General features: G+C 36.3%; 2 protein-coding genes across 3 annotated transcripts in view; both read right to left on the bottom strand.

The window, feature by feature from the left end:
- Window positions 1-15,196, bottom strand: part of GARS1 (glycyl-tRNA synthetase 1) — a 440,746-nt gene that overhangs the window by 278,533 nt on the left and 147,017 nt on the right. The gene's annotated exons all lie outside the window — the stretch shown is intronic.
- ZNRF2 (zinc and ring finger 2) overlaps window positions 1-15,196 on the bottom strand; it is a 99,353-nt gene that overhangs the window by 46,053 nt on the left and 38,104 nt on the right. For both annotated transcript variants that reach the window (XM_050783258.1, XM_050783259.1), the window contains exon 2: window positions 8,809-8,904. In XM_050783258.1, coding sequence (XP_050639215.1) covers window positions 8,809-8,904 — 96 coding nt within the window. The remainder of the gene's footprint in view (window positions 1-8,808; window positions 8,905-15,196) is intronic.

Below are 15,196 nucleotides of genomic sequence, written 5' to 3'. Positions count from 1 at the left end.
ATGGAAACAGGTGCAGGGAACTCCAAAAGTGGGGAGACAGGGAGGGGGACAAGGGTTGAAAAACTACCTATTAGGTCCTATGCTTGCTACTTGGGGAATGGGTTTACTAGAAGCCCAAATGCCAGCATTACACAATAGATCAATGTAATAAATCTGCACATGTACCCCACCTCCTCAACCGAAATTTTTTTTTTTAAAGGTAACAGGGTATCTACAGCATGTTTACCTCTCAAAGTCAAGAGTAATATTTCTTAGTAATAGCAACAGGTCTTGTTAACTTTAGCACTCATTACCTGTGAAGAACTATGCATGATTTCTCATTTGATTTTCACAGTAACTCTATGAAGACAGGTACTATTTCTAGTCTCCTTTTTTACAAGAGAGAAAACCAAGACTAAGATTACACTCCTATTAAGTGACAGAATTAGAATCTGGACTCAACAAGCTGAATTTAAAGTTTGAACAAAATACTGCTATACTTTGTAACAATTTAAACACAAATTGGTGCTACTTTTGGGCAGCTATCTGTATTTATAGAAGGGAAGTAAAATTGAATTTAGTGCCATATAAAATGGGCTTACAATTTTGGTAACTGGATGAGACTGTAACTATTGTCAAGTTTCTTATATGACCATTTCTGATCCATTATCTTTATAAAGTAAACATCTGCTAAATTTCTAATTACTCCATAAAACAAGAAGCATTTTAGAAATGTTAACACTAATGGAACAAGGTAAAATATTATTTTTTGGGTTACAATAACATTTTTCTCTTTTTGTTTGGTATTTGTGGTTTATGGTGTCTCTAGGTACGGATTTATTTTTATTTATGCCAGTTAGGATCACTGTGCTCTTTCAATCTGAGAATTTGTAGCTTTCAGCAATTCTATAAGGTTCTCCGGCATTTCCCTTCAAATAATGCCTCTCCACAATTCCATCTCTTTTTCTGCGATTTTTATATGTATGGTGGATGCTTTCATTCCAGGCTCCATGCCAAGTACTCTCTCATATTTTCCATGCTTCTCTCTCTGTTACACTCTGTGTAATTTCCTCAGAACTACCTTATACTTGACTAATTCTCCTTGCAGCTCTATCTAATCTGCCACTTAACCTATTTATTCAGCAAGACTCTAATTTCAATGATTAATGTCTACTTAAATCTGAATCTTTTTCAAAACTTCCTGTTCTTTATTTACAGTGTCTTATTTTTTCCCATATTGCCCATTCATGTTTATAATTTTAACGATTAGAAAATAAAGCTGTTCATTTTAAACATTCTTGGGGGTAATAATTCTTGTATTTGCTTACTCTCACTCCTTGTCATTTTTCATCACAAGTTCACCATTAATAGAGACTGTATGTTAGTGTAAGAATCCCATATGGGTTGACGAACAGTTTTGGATTTGTTTCTGCCAGGCTATTCTGGCATATCACCTACTTTGAGATTTTTGTAAGGCAGTAAAAGGGATTTGACATTTTCTATTGCCTTTAACATTACTCCATGGAGAACAGTTAGTTTGTAATATAAAAAATAGCTCTTCAATTCTGCCTCATAATGTAAGCTTTATCAAGTTACTTAAGACTACAATTAGGGATCCGCATTTAAGTTAAAACTCAACCGCAGAAACCACCAATGTACATAAATGAACAGAGACATCAAATCAGAGAACAGAAACCTGCCACAGAAGGCAAAGTTCACACATGCTCAGGCAGCGATAACTTAGACTTTCTTATTTAAAATTCTGCTTAGTAGCTGGCAAGTTTTCTTTTCTTTTCTTTTTTAACTTCAGTTAAAAAAATGCCGATTTCAGAAAGCATCCTGAATTCAGAAAGATTAAAATGTGTTTTGAGGGGAGAATCTTAAAACCAAGAAAATGTAATATATAAGGCAGAAGGCAGGCTTATAACTTATAATAGTACCTCAACTCCCTGGAAGACCAGATTATATCTACAGTGGGAAAAAATATGCTCTTTCCTGCAAACATGTTAGACAGGAACCCAGATGATTAGCAGGCTGCATGTGCACACTGGAATCAAAGGGCTGGAATCACCTGCAATATTTGTGTGAGTTTGACAAAATAGATTCTCCCATAGACAGTGTAGAAATTGGCAGCTGTTTTCATCACTTTTACTTCAGAACAAATTGCCTTCCAACTGGCTCAATCTTTCTTCAAACATGTTTACTTTAACAGGGTAATAGTCACATCTTGCTCCATCCATAGAGTTGGTCTTCTTTCTGATGATTCTGAATAGCTGTTTCGATTCACAAGTTTCTAATTTAACTCCCAGAAGACAACTTTACTTCAAGTTGTACCTCTTCTAAGTACACATGCATAAACATAGTACCAACTACAAGTAAAACAAAGATTCCTTAAATATAAATAAACCTTACTGCCTTGAATCACAGAAGTCTAAAGTAAAAACCGAACTTTATATGATATAAAGTATACCATGATCAGGTATGGTTTAAAGACCAATACAATCAAGACTAAGAATTTGCTACAACAAAGCTACAATAAGATATGATCTCACCCCAGTTAAAATGGCATTTATCAAAAAGACTGGCAATAACAGATGCTGGCAAGGCTGTGGAGAAAGGGGAACCCTTGTACACTGTTGGTGGGAATGTAAATTAGCACAGCCACTATGCAGAACAGTACAGAGGTTCCTCAAAAAATGAAAAAGAGAACTACCATATGATCCAGCAATCCTGTTACTGGATATATATCCAAAAGAAAGGAAATCAGTATATCGAAGAAATACCTGCACTCCCATGTTTACTGCAGCACTATTCACAATAATCAAGATATGAAATCAACCTAAGTATCCATCAACAGATGAATGGATACAGAAAACGTGGTAACTATAAACAATGGAATATTATTCAGCCATGAAAATGAATGAAAACCTGTCATTTGCAACAACATGGATGGAACTGGAGGACATTATGTTAAGTGAAATAAGCCAGGCACAGAAAGAAAAGTATAGCATATTTTCACTCATTATGTGGGAGCTTAAAAAACAAAACAAAACAAAACTGATCTCATGGAGACAGAGAGAAGAATGATGGTTACCAGAGGCTGGGAAGGGTACTGGGGAAGGGGGGATATAAAGAGGGTTTGATAAATGGGTACAAAAATACAGTCAGATAGAAGGAATAAGACCTAGTGTTTGGAAGCACAATAGGACAACTACAGTTAACAATAATTTATTCTGTATTTCAAAATAACTAGAAGAGCAGAACTGGTATGTTCCTAATACAAAGAAATTATAAATGCTTGAGGTGATGGATGTCCCAATTATCCTGATTTGATCATTACACATTGTACATTTGTATTTGAATATCACATGTACCCCCGTAAATGTACTATTATGTACACATAACAAAACTTCTTTAAAAACTAAGAATTTGCTAACAATATTTAATTCATTTTTTGGCTTGTCTGAAATATCCTAGAAGATAAGGAGCAAGGAAATGAAGAGAGTCTCTATACTCATAAAATTTGTATTAGGTTCATAGACTATACAAGGAATTACTACGTCCATAAACTCAACAATGAAGCACATGAAAGAGAGAAAAGTATATGAAACAGGCAGTCCTTGACATGAAGGCAATCTATGTTGATGAAGACTCACTGTGGCATTCTTAATTTTTTTCAAGCTGCCAAAATACCATCTGCAATAGATAATGCCACTCACATCATTCAAAATCCTTCCCTGCCCTGACAGCCTTGGGCGTCCCACTGGGACCTCTGCGAGCCAGCTGCCCAACCCCTGAGAGCTTCTACCTAGTCAGCCAATTTCTTCTTCAGGTACTAGGATGTGGGTGTTCCGATACATTGTGCATTTAAAAAAATAAGAAGGTTTTGGTGAGCTAGTCTGAAAAACCAGTATTTCAAATATCATCTCTGTGAGAAAGAGTCTGAAACCCCAAACTATCAACTTATATTTGAATTTCTGGAACTCATCCAATTCAGGAGCTTATCTATATAAATGTATCCAGTCTGAAGAAAATAATCCCCACTATTCTTGTGTTATAACTATGAATGTTTATAGACAGTTAACAATCACTTAACAAATAAACTTCAAAATTTCAGATCTAGCTACTTTGGAAAAGGCTGCAAAAAGTGTAAGTTAAATGAGCACTATGCTGAAAAAAAAGTTCTTTGTTTGAGCACTAACACAATTTAGAGGCCCAATATATCTGATGCATCTCTCTATACAATCAACATGTAGGAATTCAAATATAAAATTGTGAGGAATCCAGTTGACTAAACAGATTCAGTTTTAGAGATTCTCTGGTTTTACCTTGTTCTACTTTACAATAATCCTAGATGGTTTGCTTAGGTATTAAAGAGGCCAATTTCCATTTGGACTCATCACCTGTGACAGACTTTTTTTTCTGGGGGTGGGGGGTCTGCTTTAAAACAAGGCGGTATTAGAATTCCCCTTGCCTATGATAGGAAAGTACATTATTAATCTGCCACCTCTCTGTAACCCTCCAAATCAGTCCAGGCAAAGCTCCTTTCTCTTTCACTTACTCATAACTGGCCACTGTCCAAGAGCTAGTTTTAAAACCTCAAAAACTATACACGGTTTTTATTAAGAGGCGGTATTTGCTTCTTGCTGTGAATGTTTACACAGTTAATACATACCTTGAATTTTTTACCTCTACAAAATAAAAAATAAAAGAAGCCAGGCATAGTGGTATGTACCTGTAGTCCCAGCTACTTAGGAGGCTGAGGTAGGAGGATCACTTGTGCCCAGGAGTTTGAGGCTGTAGTGTGCCATGACGGTGCCTATAAATAGCTACTACTGAGCTCCAGCCTGGGCAACAAAGCAATATCCTGACTCTAAAAACAAATGTAATTTTTAAAAAATTTTTAAAGGTTTCAGTCAGCAACTTTAAGAATGTCTATAACTATTTACTTTACTTATTGCAAGAAATTTATTAATTTTTAGATTGAAATACTGTCAAATATTTAAAACTCAAAATATTTGGTTGTTACAGTATCCCCAAGCAGAAAGTTACATATTAGTTCTTAAGACACCAAACAAGTGATCTAGCAGAAAAGTTTAATGACTTAGGCATAGTTAAATCAGGAAATTAAAAACTGTCAAATATCCAAACCTGACCAAAAACAAGCAATGGGGAAAGGATTCCCTATTTAATAAATGGTGCTGGGATAACTGGCTAGCCATATGCAGAAGACTGAAAATGGACCCCCCCACCCCCCACGCCAACTTCCTTAAACCACATACAAAAATTAAGTCAAGATGAATTAAAGACTTAAATGTAAAATCCAAAACTATAAAAACCCTGGAAGACAACTTATGCAATACCATTACAGACATAAGAACAGGCAAAGATCTCATGACAAAGGCATCAAAAGCAACTGCAACAAAACCAAAAATTGACAAATGGCATCTAATTAGACTAAAGAGCTTCTGCACAGCAAAGGAAACTATCAACAAAGTGAACAGACGACCTACAGATTGGGAGAAAATTTTTGCAAACTAAGCATCTGACAAAGGTTTAATATCCAGCATATATAAGGAACTTAAACAAATTTACAAGAAAAAAGCAAATAACCCCATGAAAAAGTGTGCAAAGGAGATGAACATTTTTCAAAAGAAGACATAAATGTGGCCAAGAATCACATGAAAAAAAGCTCAACATCACTGATCATTAGAGAAATGCAAATCAAAACCACAAGGAGATACCATTTCAAGCATCAGAATGCCTACTGTTAAAAAGTCAAAAAAAATAATACATGTTGGAGAGGCGGCGGAGAAAAAGGAACACTTAACACACTGTTGGTGGGAGTGTAAATTAGTTCAACCACTGTGGAAGACAGTGTGGCAATTCCTCAAAGACCTAAAAACAGAAATACCATTTGACCCATCAATCCCACTACTGGGTATATACCCAAAGGAATATAAATCGTTGTGTCATCAGACACACGCATGCATATGTTCACTGTAGCACTGTTCACAGGAGCAAAGACATGGAATCAACCTAAATGCCCATCAAATGATAGACTGCATAAAGAAATTGTGGGTCCATATACACCATGTGAATACTACACAGCCATAAAAAAGAAGATCATGTCCTTTGTGGAAACATGGATGGAGCTGGAGGCCATTATCCCCAGCAAACTCACGCACAAACAGAAAAGCAAATTCCACGTGTTCTCACTTATAAGTGGAAGCTAAATGATGAGAGCACATGGACACATAGAGGGGAACAATACACACTGGGGCCTACCAGAGGGTGGAGAGTAGGAGGGAGAGGATCAGAAAAAAATAACTAATGAGTACTAGGCTTAATACCTGAGTGACAAAATACGTGTAGAACAAACCCTGTCACACAAGTTTACCTATATAACAAACCTGCACATGTACCCCTGAACTTAAAAGTTAAAAAAATTGTTAAATATCACAATACCCAAGAAGACTGTATTCTAGGTATATTACACAAAAAGGAAATGTACAGAATACTAAGACTGTTTGTAAATATATCATTATATGGTCAAACATATTTGTGATTTTCAAATTGAAAGTCAGAGGCTTAAGATTTATGTATATTTAAAGGCACTCGTATTAAACATAAACAATTATAGAGTATAAGAAGATAGTGGAGCAAGTATGAAAAACAAACCCAAATACTTTTAGTCTCAAATTTTGAATAACACTTTCTATTTCTTAAATAACCAAACTTGAAGTAGATAATGCAAAGTAGCCAATTCAATTTCATAATGCAAAAAGGTTAGGATATAATCAACAGATACATTTACTATGCCAAGTAACTGCTAAAAACCACTTTCACATTTCATCAGCAAATGAATGGGAAAAAGTGCCCTACTGTCAACCCTATAATAGGGTGGCTGAAGCACCACCATACTAGAAAAAGTGAAGGAGAGGGAAGAATTGAGAGACTGATTCCTAAATCAACTTACAAAACACTATCCAAAGTAATATGCTCATTTCAATGTTAAATTCTATCCCTCCCAACGTTTTGGTTACCTGAGGAGAAATCTCAGATAAGTGTTGCTATGTTTACTAAATTTTTCATAGACTACTTTTATTTAACCAATTAATTCTTAGCTCAAAGAAATCAGTGACTATTACTATTAGTAGGCTGTAAGCTCCACTTCTTTTCATTCACTGCTATATCTGTAATTCCTAACATAGTACCTCGCAAATAATCAATGCTTAAAATATTTGTTGAATTTAGCCAATCTTTCAATTGGCTATAGTGTTTATTGGTACCCTTTCTACACATTTCAGGCCAAAATTTACATTTTAAAAAAATGAAATTTCTCTTAAGCTTTTGAAGTCTGTTTCTTCATAAAATTTTGAAAAAAACTTTCATTTTTCCTTTATCTTATTCTATTCATTAGTTAGGACAGAACTCCTTGATTTTTTTTCCCCCAAGTCTATTCCAAAGTATGCCAAGGCTACATTTAAAATATTCCCTAGGTTTTGGAATATCTAGAGATTTTGGTCAGGAAAGAATGGAGCAGTCTGAAACACCAGACCTAACAAAAACACCAGTTAGCTCCAGAGCTCACAGATTGAATTTGTCTATGGGAGGAAAGACAGACACATATGCACAGCATAGGTAGAGTTTTGGGTTTCTCTTACTGACTTTTTCTCCCATTAGGCATCTATTTACTATTGAATAAACTTTTATCCTCCCTACTCCTAAATATGTTCCCTTCGTTTACTCTTTACTCTTAAACAAAAAGAAAAAAGTTGCAATTTCAACCATGCTTACTTACTTTTTTTTGACAATGGCCATTATGAACATTACATTTTACTTAGGCTTAACCCAGAAGATTTTATTTCAATGCAGCAGTTCTCAAGGTGTGGTCCAAAGAATCTTGTAGAGTAGGAGAAGTGGAAGAGCCTTTGAAATCCTTTTAGATCAACAAAGTAAAAACGATTTTCATGGTAACACTAAGACAGCATCTGGCTTTTTTTTTTTTTTTTTTTTTTTTGAGACAGTCTCACTCTGTCTCCAAGGCTGGAGTGCAGTGGCGCAATCTCGGCTCACTACAACCTCCACCTCCTGGGTTCAAGTGATTCTCCTGCCTTAGCCTCCAGAGTAGCTGGGATTTCAGGCATGCACCACCACACCCAGCTAATTTTTGTATTTTTTTTTTTTTTTTTTTTTTTAGTAGAGATGGGGTTTCACCATGTTGGCCAGGCTGGTCTGAACTCTGGACCTCAGGTGATCTGCCTGCCTCTGCCTCCCAAAGTGCTGGAATTACAGGTGTGAGCCACCGTGCCTGGCCGTATCTGCCTTTTTCATTTCCATTCTCTCCAGCATAGCAGTAGAGTTTTCCAGAGGACACAAGATGTGCCATATCACAATAAACTGAATGAAAAAGCAGATATGAGAATTCCTTGTCATCAAGCCAGATATTAAAGAGTTTGTTAAAAATACAGAAAATGCCACTCTTGTCACTATTTTGTCTTAGAAAATTTACTTTTCATTTAAACGCTGTCAACATAATATTTACGTTTAACAAAATAAATTTCAAATTCTAAATTGTTTTAATTTCTAATATGACAAATATTGATATAACCCACGTAAAGAAAAACTCTTTGAAGTCCTCAATAATTTTTTGAAGTGTAAAGAAGTCTTCAGATCACAGAATTTGAGAACCACTGCATTAATGTACTAGTAAAAACAGAGAGAAAACAAGGTCGTTTCCTCCTTTTAAATTAAACTTGAAACATGAAATTCATAAAATGCAAGGTAATTCTAACTAAAAATATTATTTTAAAGCACTGGACTTACCATTATAGGTTATTCTTGGCTTTGTTAAACACATTACAAGATGCAAATCCATTTCATCTGAGGGTACAAATTTTGAGCATACAGGGCACTTAAATCCTAAAAAACAAAAGAAACTCAAGTTACTTAACTATTCTGAATATCCAAGTATGGCTTTTAAAAAGCATGGAAGATCAAAAAGCATTTGAAACTTCAATATTACACTTACTGCATTACACTATTTACGTGCAACTCAAATGGGGAAAATTTTGTGATTATAATATCTGACTTTTGTATCAGTTTATGAAGATGATCTCCTAATCAAATAAAACAAGTTCAAATGAGAGGGACGCAGTCCACTACAAACTCCTGTATCTCTCTCTAATGTACTGGCCCAGTTTTTCTCATTAATTTTTTTTTTTTTTTTTTTTTTGAGACGGAGTCTCGCTCGGTCGCCCAGGCTGGAGTGCAGTGGCGCGATCTCAGCTCACTGCAACCTCTGCCTCCCAGGCTCACACCATTCTCCTGCCTCAGCCTCCTGAGCAGCTGGGACTACAGGCGCCCGCCACCATGCCCGGCTAGTATTTTTGTATTTTTAGTAGAAGCGGGGTTTCACCGTGTCTGCCAGGATGGTCTCGATCTCCTGACCTCATGATCCGTCCACCTCAGCCTCCCAAAGTGCTGGGATTACAGGCTTGAGCCACCACGCCTGGCCCATTTTTAATTTTTTATATTAACCTGTACTCATGATTTCATGTTATTAAAGCTTTGTAATCTTACTACTCTTGTGGAAATTACCTTTACCAAGTTGGTATAGTATACTGTGAGTCACAAGTTTTATAGTTAAATAGTACCTTAGACACTATTCTACCTCAATAACTTTAAAAATTTATCTGATGCAGAATGTGAAGCGTTTCAGAACAGCAAAAACAGGTCTAGAATCTAAGACTCCTGACTTCTACTTTAATGGTCTTTCTGCCATACCATGGCACTAATGTCATAATGAAAACAGAAACTAGCGTCAGATCGGGGTGCAGGTTTTTGCAGTCAATTTTTGACACTTAAAAATTAGCTAGTTTCCTACATTATTCATCTGCACTACCAAGTATTTGCCTGAAGCACTCCATTCAAAATAAATTAGCACATTAAAAAAGGGACTAGTTGATGTATTTAGCTCTGTTCTGCCCCCTCACTTACCAAGGTAAATGTCCCATCCCTGACTTCTTCCTGCTAAGACAGTCCTCAGATATACCATGTTCCGCTGCTGTCCTACTGCTCCCTCCCCTGACACCCTTAAGGTATCTGGAAACCTGAACCCAGAGAGCCAATTAATAGTTTGGCTAGGCACAAATCAGAAGTGGAACAAAAAGATGGCATAGGCCAATCATTTTTTTTTCTTGGAAATATGATTAAAAAACAGTGAGAAACTATATTGGCCAGCAGTGAAGAGCTTAAGCAGAAAGGTCAAAAGTAAGTAAAAGAGAAACAGGGGTGTCCATGACGGCTCAGGTGTAAGCTGAACTTACAAGAGCACAGAAACTATAGGCAAGCACAGGAAAGAAGGCCACATGAAGACGATGGAGCTAGAGTGTAGACAGGAGCGGAAGCACTGAGAGAGACAACTAAGACAGGTGGTGAAAGAGACGTTTTGGCAGCTCTCTAGTTCCAGCACATGTGTTCTCACAGGAACTGTCCTCCCTTCACTCTGATGTGAAACTCACTGCAACCAAATAAGTGAGGCTAGAATTATACCTCATGCCAAACTTTATAAGGATTGGGAAAAAGATTTTAGCACAGCTAATCCTCCAGGTATTCAATTTCCTAAATGAAATATATGATTTTGGACAATGTTTCTCAAACTGTATTACATGCATTTTAAAAGAAAGGAATAAAGGTATGTTTACTTCAACTTCTTGAAAACCACCAAAAAGAGAAAGAAAAAAACAGGAAAGAGGATTCGATTAAAACAAGCTTGTCCAACGCATGGCCGAAGGTGGCTCAACACAAATTTGTAAACTTTCTTAAAACATTATGAGATTTTTTTGTGAATTTTTTTTTAGCTGACCATCTATTGTTAGTGTATTTTATGTGTGGCCCACGGAAGCCAAACGATTAGACACGCCTGAAAATGAAACTATAAAAAATGTGGCCCAAGGAAGCCAAAAGATTAGACACCCCTAAAAATGAAACTACAAAAAAACTATAATGGCCAAACACAGGCTACAACAAATACAGTGAAACTGATCAACTATGGGGAGAAAACAAAGAGATCCTAAAACTGCAACCAGATTTTAGGCATCAACTAACGAATTCCTGCCTTGAAACTTGAAAAATTTGCTTCCCTGAAGTTAAACTTAGCATAAAAGAGGGCAAGAGGCAACTGATTTGAATCATCAGAATCATCTGAGTACTGGCAAACTTAAACAAAAGTGTAATATTGTGAACCTAAAAAGCCTCACTTGAGAGCCATCCAACTGCCTACAAAGTAGAGCCTAAGGAGAAAAATAGCACATACAAAGAACCACCTGGGATTTCTAGTTAAATACAGTGAACTAACCATGTTTCTCTCTTACCCCCTCCATAAACCTACTAAAATGAATATAAATAAAATTTAATAAAAATGAGTTAAAGAAGAACTTGAAAGAACTCGGCAGCAAATGAGGAAAAAAAAATAGATGAAAGCATCAATGGCACTGAGCAAACACAGATCCTGAGTGTCTGCACAAGTAAGCCAATTCTCATTAAATAATTCCCACAGGACTCAGGCATCTGGAGCTCCATGACTTCCCAAGACAGTAGTGATACATGAGGCCAAAATCTAGACTGACTGAAAGACTGAATAAAAAAACAGATCCCCAAGTCCCCAGTCCATTACAGCCAAGCAAATACCACACCCCTACTAGAGCATGAGAATGGAGATTTACTGTGGGGAAAACAACAACAACAACAACAAAGAATATTCAGAATTGAGAATACCAGGCATGGCAATGGGCAGGGAAGAAAACAGAAGAATAAAGAACTACAAACTGAAAAAGGCCCCACTCCATAGCCTCCATCTCTACTGAGAAATTGGTAGATTTTTCTCTTAAATCAAAAGGTCCCACAGAATGATACATCAAAATCCTTGCCTATTAATAAGCCCTATCTTTGCACATAAAGCTTCCAATCAGTTTTTTAGGGCATCTCTAAGGCATTATGCAACAAAAGAAAGAAATGTATCATGGTTAAACATATCAGAAGCAAATTCAAAAGACAAATAATAAATCTAACATATTTGCAATGTATATCAAAAACAAAAGGACAATATCCTCAATATACAAATGCTCCTTGACTTAGGATGGTAAATTGAAAATATCTTAAGTTGAAAATGCATACACCTAAACTACCAAACATTGTAGCTTAGGCTAGCCTACCTTAAATGTGCTCAGAACACTTTCAATACAGTATTCAATAAATTACGTGAGATATTCGGCTCAGCACCACCGAGTTCCATTATGTATATTGCTAGCCCTGAAAAAGATTGAAATTCACAGTATAGTTTCTACAGAATGCGTATCACCTCCACACCATTATAAAGTCAAAAATCCTAAGTTAAACATCTATGTAAAGTACTCTTAAAACTGTATAGATATACATAGTATGCATGTGTGTACTACAAGTATGTTATTTACATATTTATTTAACCACAGTCTGTCCATTTCTAAATTCTTTGATTCATCCTTGATTCATCTCTCTCTATAGTTATCTTTCTACATATCTGAGTAGATTTATTTATAAATTTATGTATCTATAAATTATCATATATAGAGAGAAATTTCTCTATGTATATATAGAAAGATCTTATAGAGATCTACATATATAACATACATAGATAATTATTTGGGACACATGGCAGAGGGGTCTTCAGAATTCTTAGAAGGAAAAAAAATGGGACTCAAGAAATGTATTATCTTTAAATATTCAGACTCAGGACTCAACCAACAGATGAATCAAAACAAAGAATTCCGGAATAGATAATCCGTGGTTAAATAAATATATAAACTCACGGACACACAAGTAGTACACACACACGATTCTATTTAATAATAGAAATATGTGTAAATAACTATAGGAATTATCTCTACAAAACAGTAGTAAATATTACAAATGTAAACAGTGTGAAAATGATCAAACTAACAAAAACTGGGATGGGAACAGCAGGATCATCTTGGATTGTATAAAAGGTCAAGAGACTGTGATGAAGAGAGTCAACAGCAGAGATGAACCAGATCATTCTGCTCTTTTTAAACAGAGAATAAAACATATAGAGACAATGAATCACCAGTGTCATTAATCCTTCTCTTCTACCCTAAAGAACTTCTAGATGGTTACCAATATCCTGCGCTAAGGTATCATCTTGCTCCAGGAATCTTTCTCTAAGTGCTCCACCCCAAGGTCTACTCGATCATTCCCTCCCTTTGTATCTCTTCCATACCTGGACAATACTTCCGATACTTCAATGCAACACATGGCCTTGTGTTTATTTACATGTCAATCTCCTTATTGTCCTTAATAGTCTGGTGAAAATACAGAAATTTGAGGCCCAACAGACCTGGTAAAAATCCTGTTTCTATTACATACAGACTAGGTGACCCAGAGAAGGCACTTCAGCCCTCCAGACCTGACTTCTTCCCTGTAAACACGGATACTACTACTTACACATCAGAAATTTGGTGAGAATTAAAGATTATAACGTATATATAATGCCTGCAACATAGTAGGTACTCAGTAAACAGTGGCTATCATTTATTGAAATTTTCCCCTCTTCACTTTACAGACAACTCTTATTCTTTGTAAATTCTTAAAACAGTACAGTTCTTGACCAGGAGTTTGAGGCTGCAGTGAACTATGATCCCACCACTGCACTACAGCCCGGGCAACAGGGTAAGACTCTGTCTCTAAAACTAAAAAGTACAGTTCTAAAACAACATTCTTTTTTTTTTTTTTTTTCCCTGAGACGGAGTTTCAATCTTTCACCAGGTTGGAGTGAAGTAGTGTAATCTTGGCTCACTGCAACCTCCACCCCCTGGGTTCAAGTGATTCTCTTGCCTCAGCCTCCTGAGTAGCTTGGATTACAGGTGCGCACCACCACACCCAGCTAATTTTTGTATTTTTAGTAGAGATGGAGTTTTGCCACATTGGCCAGGTTCATCTTGAACTCCTGACCTCAGGTGATCCGCCCGCCTCAGTCTCCCAAAGGGCTGGGATTACAGGCGTGAGCCAACCCATTTAGCCTCTGTGACATTCTTTAATAAGAAAATCCAGACTCCTAAGAAAAACTTTCTGTAACTACTCAATGACACATACTGCTGCATCAAAGTTACTTTACCAAATGCTTTTCCATTGTTGATGACTAAGGCAAAAAGATTTTTCTTTGTATCTCCAGTGGCCCAATCCTACTTTTAACTCAGTATTTGTACACTGTTTCCTCCTAGAAATCAACCACAAACAAAAAGGGGCTGATCCTAAACCTGAGACTGGTGAATATACCAATTGGCAGGAAAAATACAGGTGAGATTTTTGGTTTTTTTGGTGGTAGAAAAATTACTCCAACCATCAAGTCAGATCTGTTAGGCATGACAGAAGATGAAGGCCCTATTATGAGATTTACATATCAAATCATTATTCTAAAACTGCAAACAAGTCATCTAAATGCAACTTGATTAGTTATGAGAGTTCCCAATAATCATAAACAAAATAAAGACACCAGTAAAAATCACACAGAAGAACCTATCCTCTCAATCACTATATCCAAAAAGAAAGAAAGGTAACCAGGGACTACACTAGAGACAGAAGAGATACCAGATGTTTGGATGACTCTATTTTAACCTTTATAATAATACAAATATTCTGCCCCTCCCCAGATGTCATCAACCTCCCTCCTATGTCATCAACCTCATTGGCTATAAATGTTCTCTACCCAAAGCCAGCACTCCTAGTTTCCCCAAAATCAAAACCATTCCTTCATACTGTCCCTAAAACAAAGCTCCACTCTCCATCTGATCTCAATTAGGTAATTTGACTAATTTAAATAATTTGTAGAAGGAAATAATCAATAGGCTTAACACTTTCCTAGGTAGAAATGCAATGAATATGACAAACAATGGAATGAATCAGTGACAGAGGTATGTGTTCAGGAGATTTTTATAGCAAGCAACCTCCATCGGCTACACCAGGCCATACAAAGCTCTTCAGGTAATACAAAACAGAAGCTGTCATTCCCTGTCTTTGATAATGGAACTAAAGAATATTAAGTATAAGGAACCTACATTCTCTCTCAGTTTAAACTGCTCACTTAAAGAGAATATAGATCTAAGTGGAAAGACATCAAAAGTGCCAGAACTCAGCTCTTCTGAATCCTAAGTTTTGAGCT

This window comes from Macaca thibetana, chromosome 3 (assembly GCF_024542745.1).
Source record: "Macaca thibetana thibetana isolate TM-01 chromosome 3, ASM2454274v1, whole genome shotgun sequence".
Classification (NCBI taxonomy): Eukaryota; Metazoa; Chordata; class Mammalia; order Primates; family Cercopithecidae; genus Macaca; species Macaca thibetana.
Note: the sequence above shows the minus strand (reverse complement) of the source record. Positions and strands in the feature narration are given on the sequence as shown.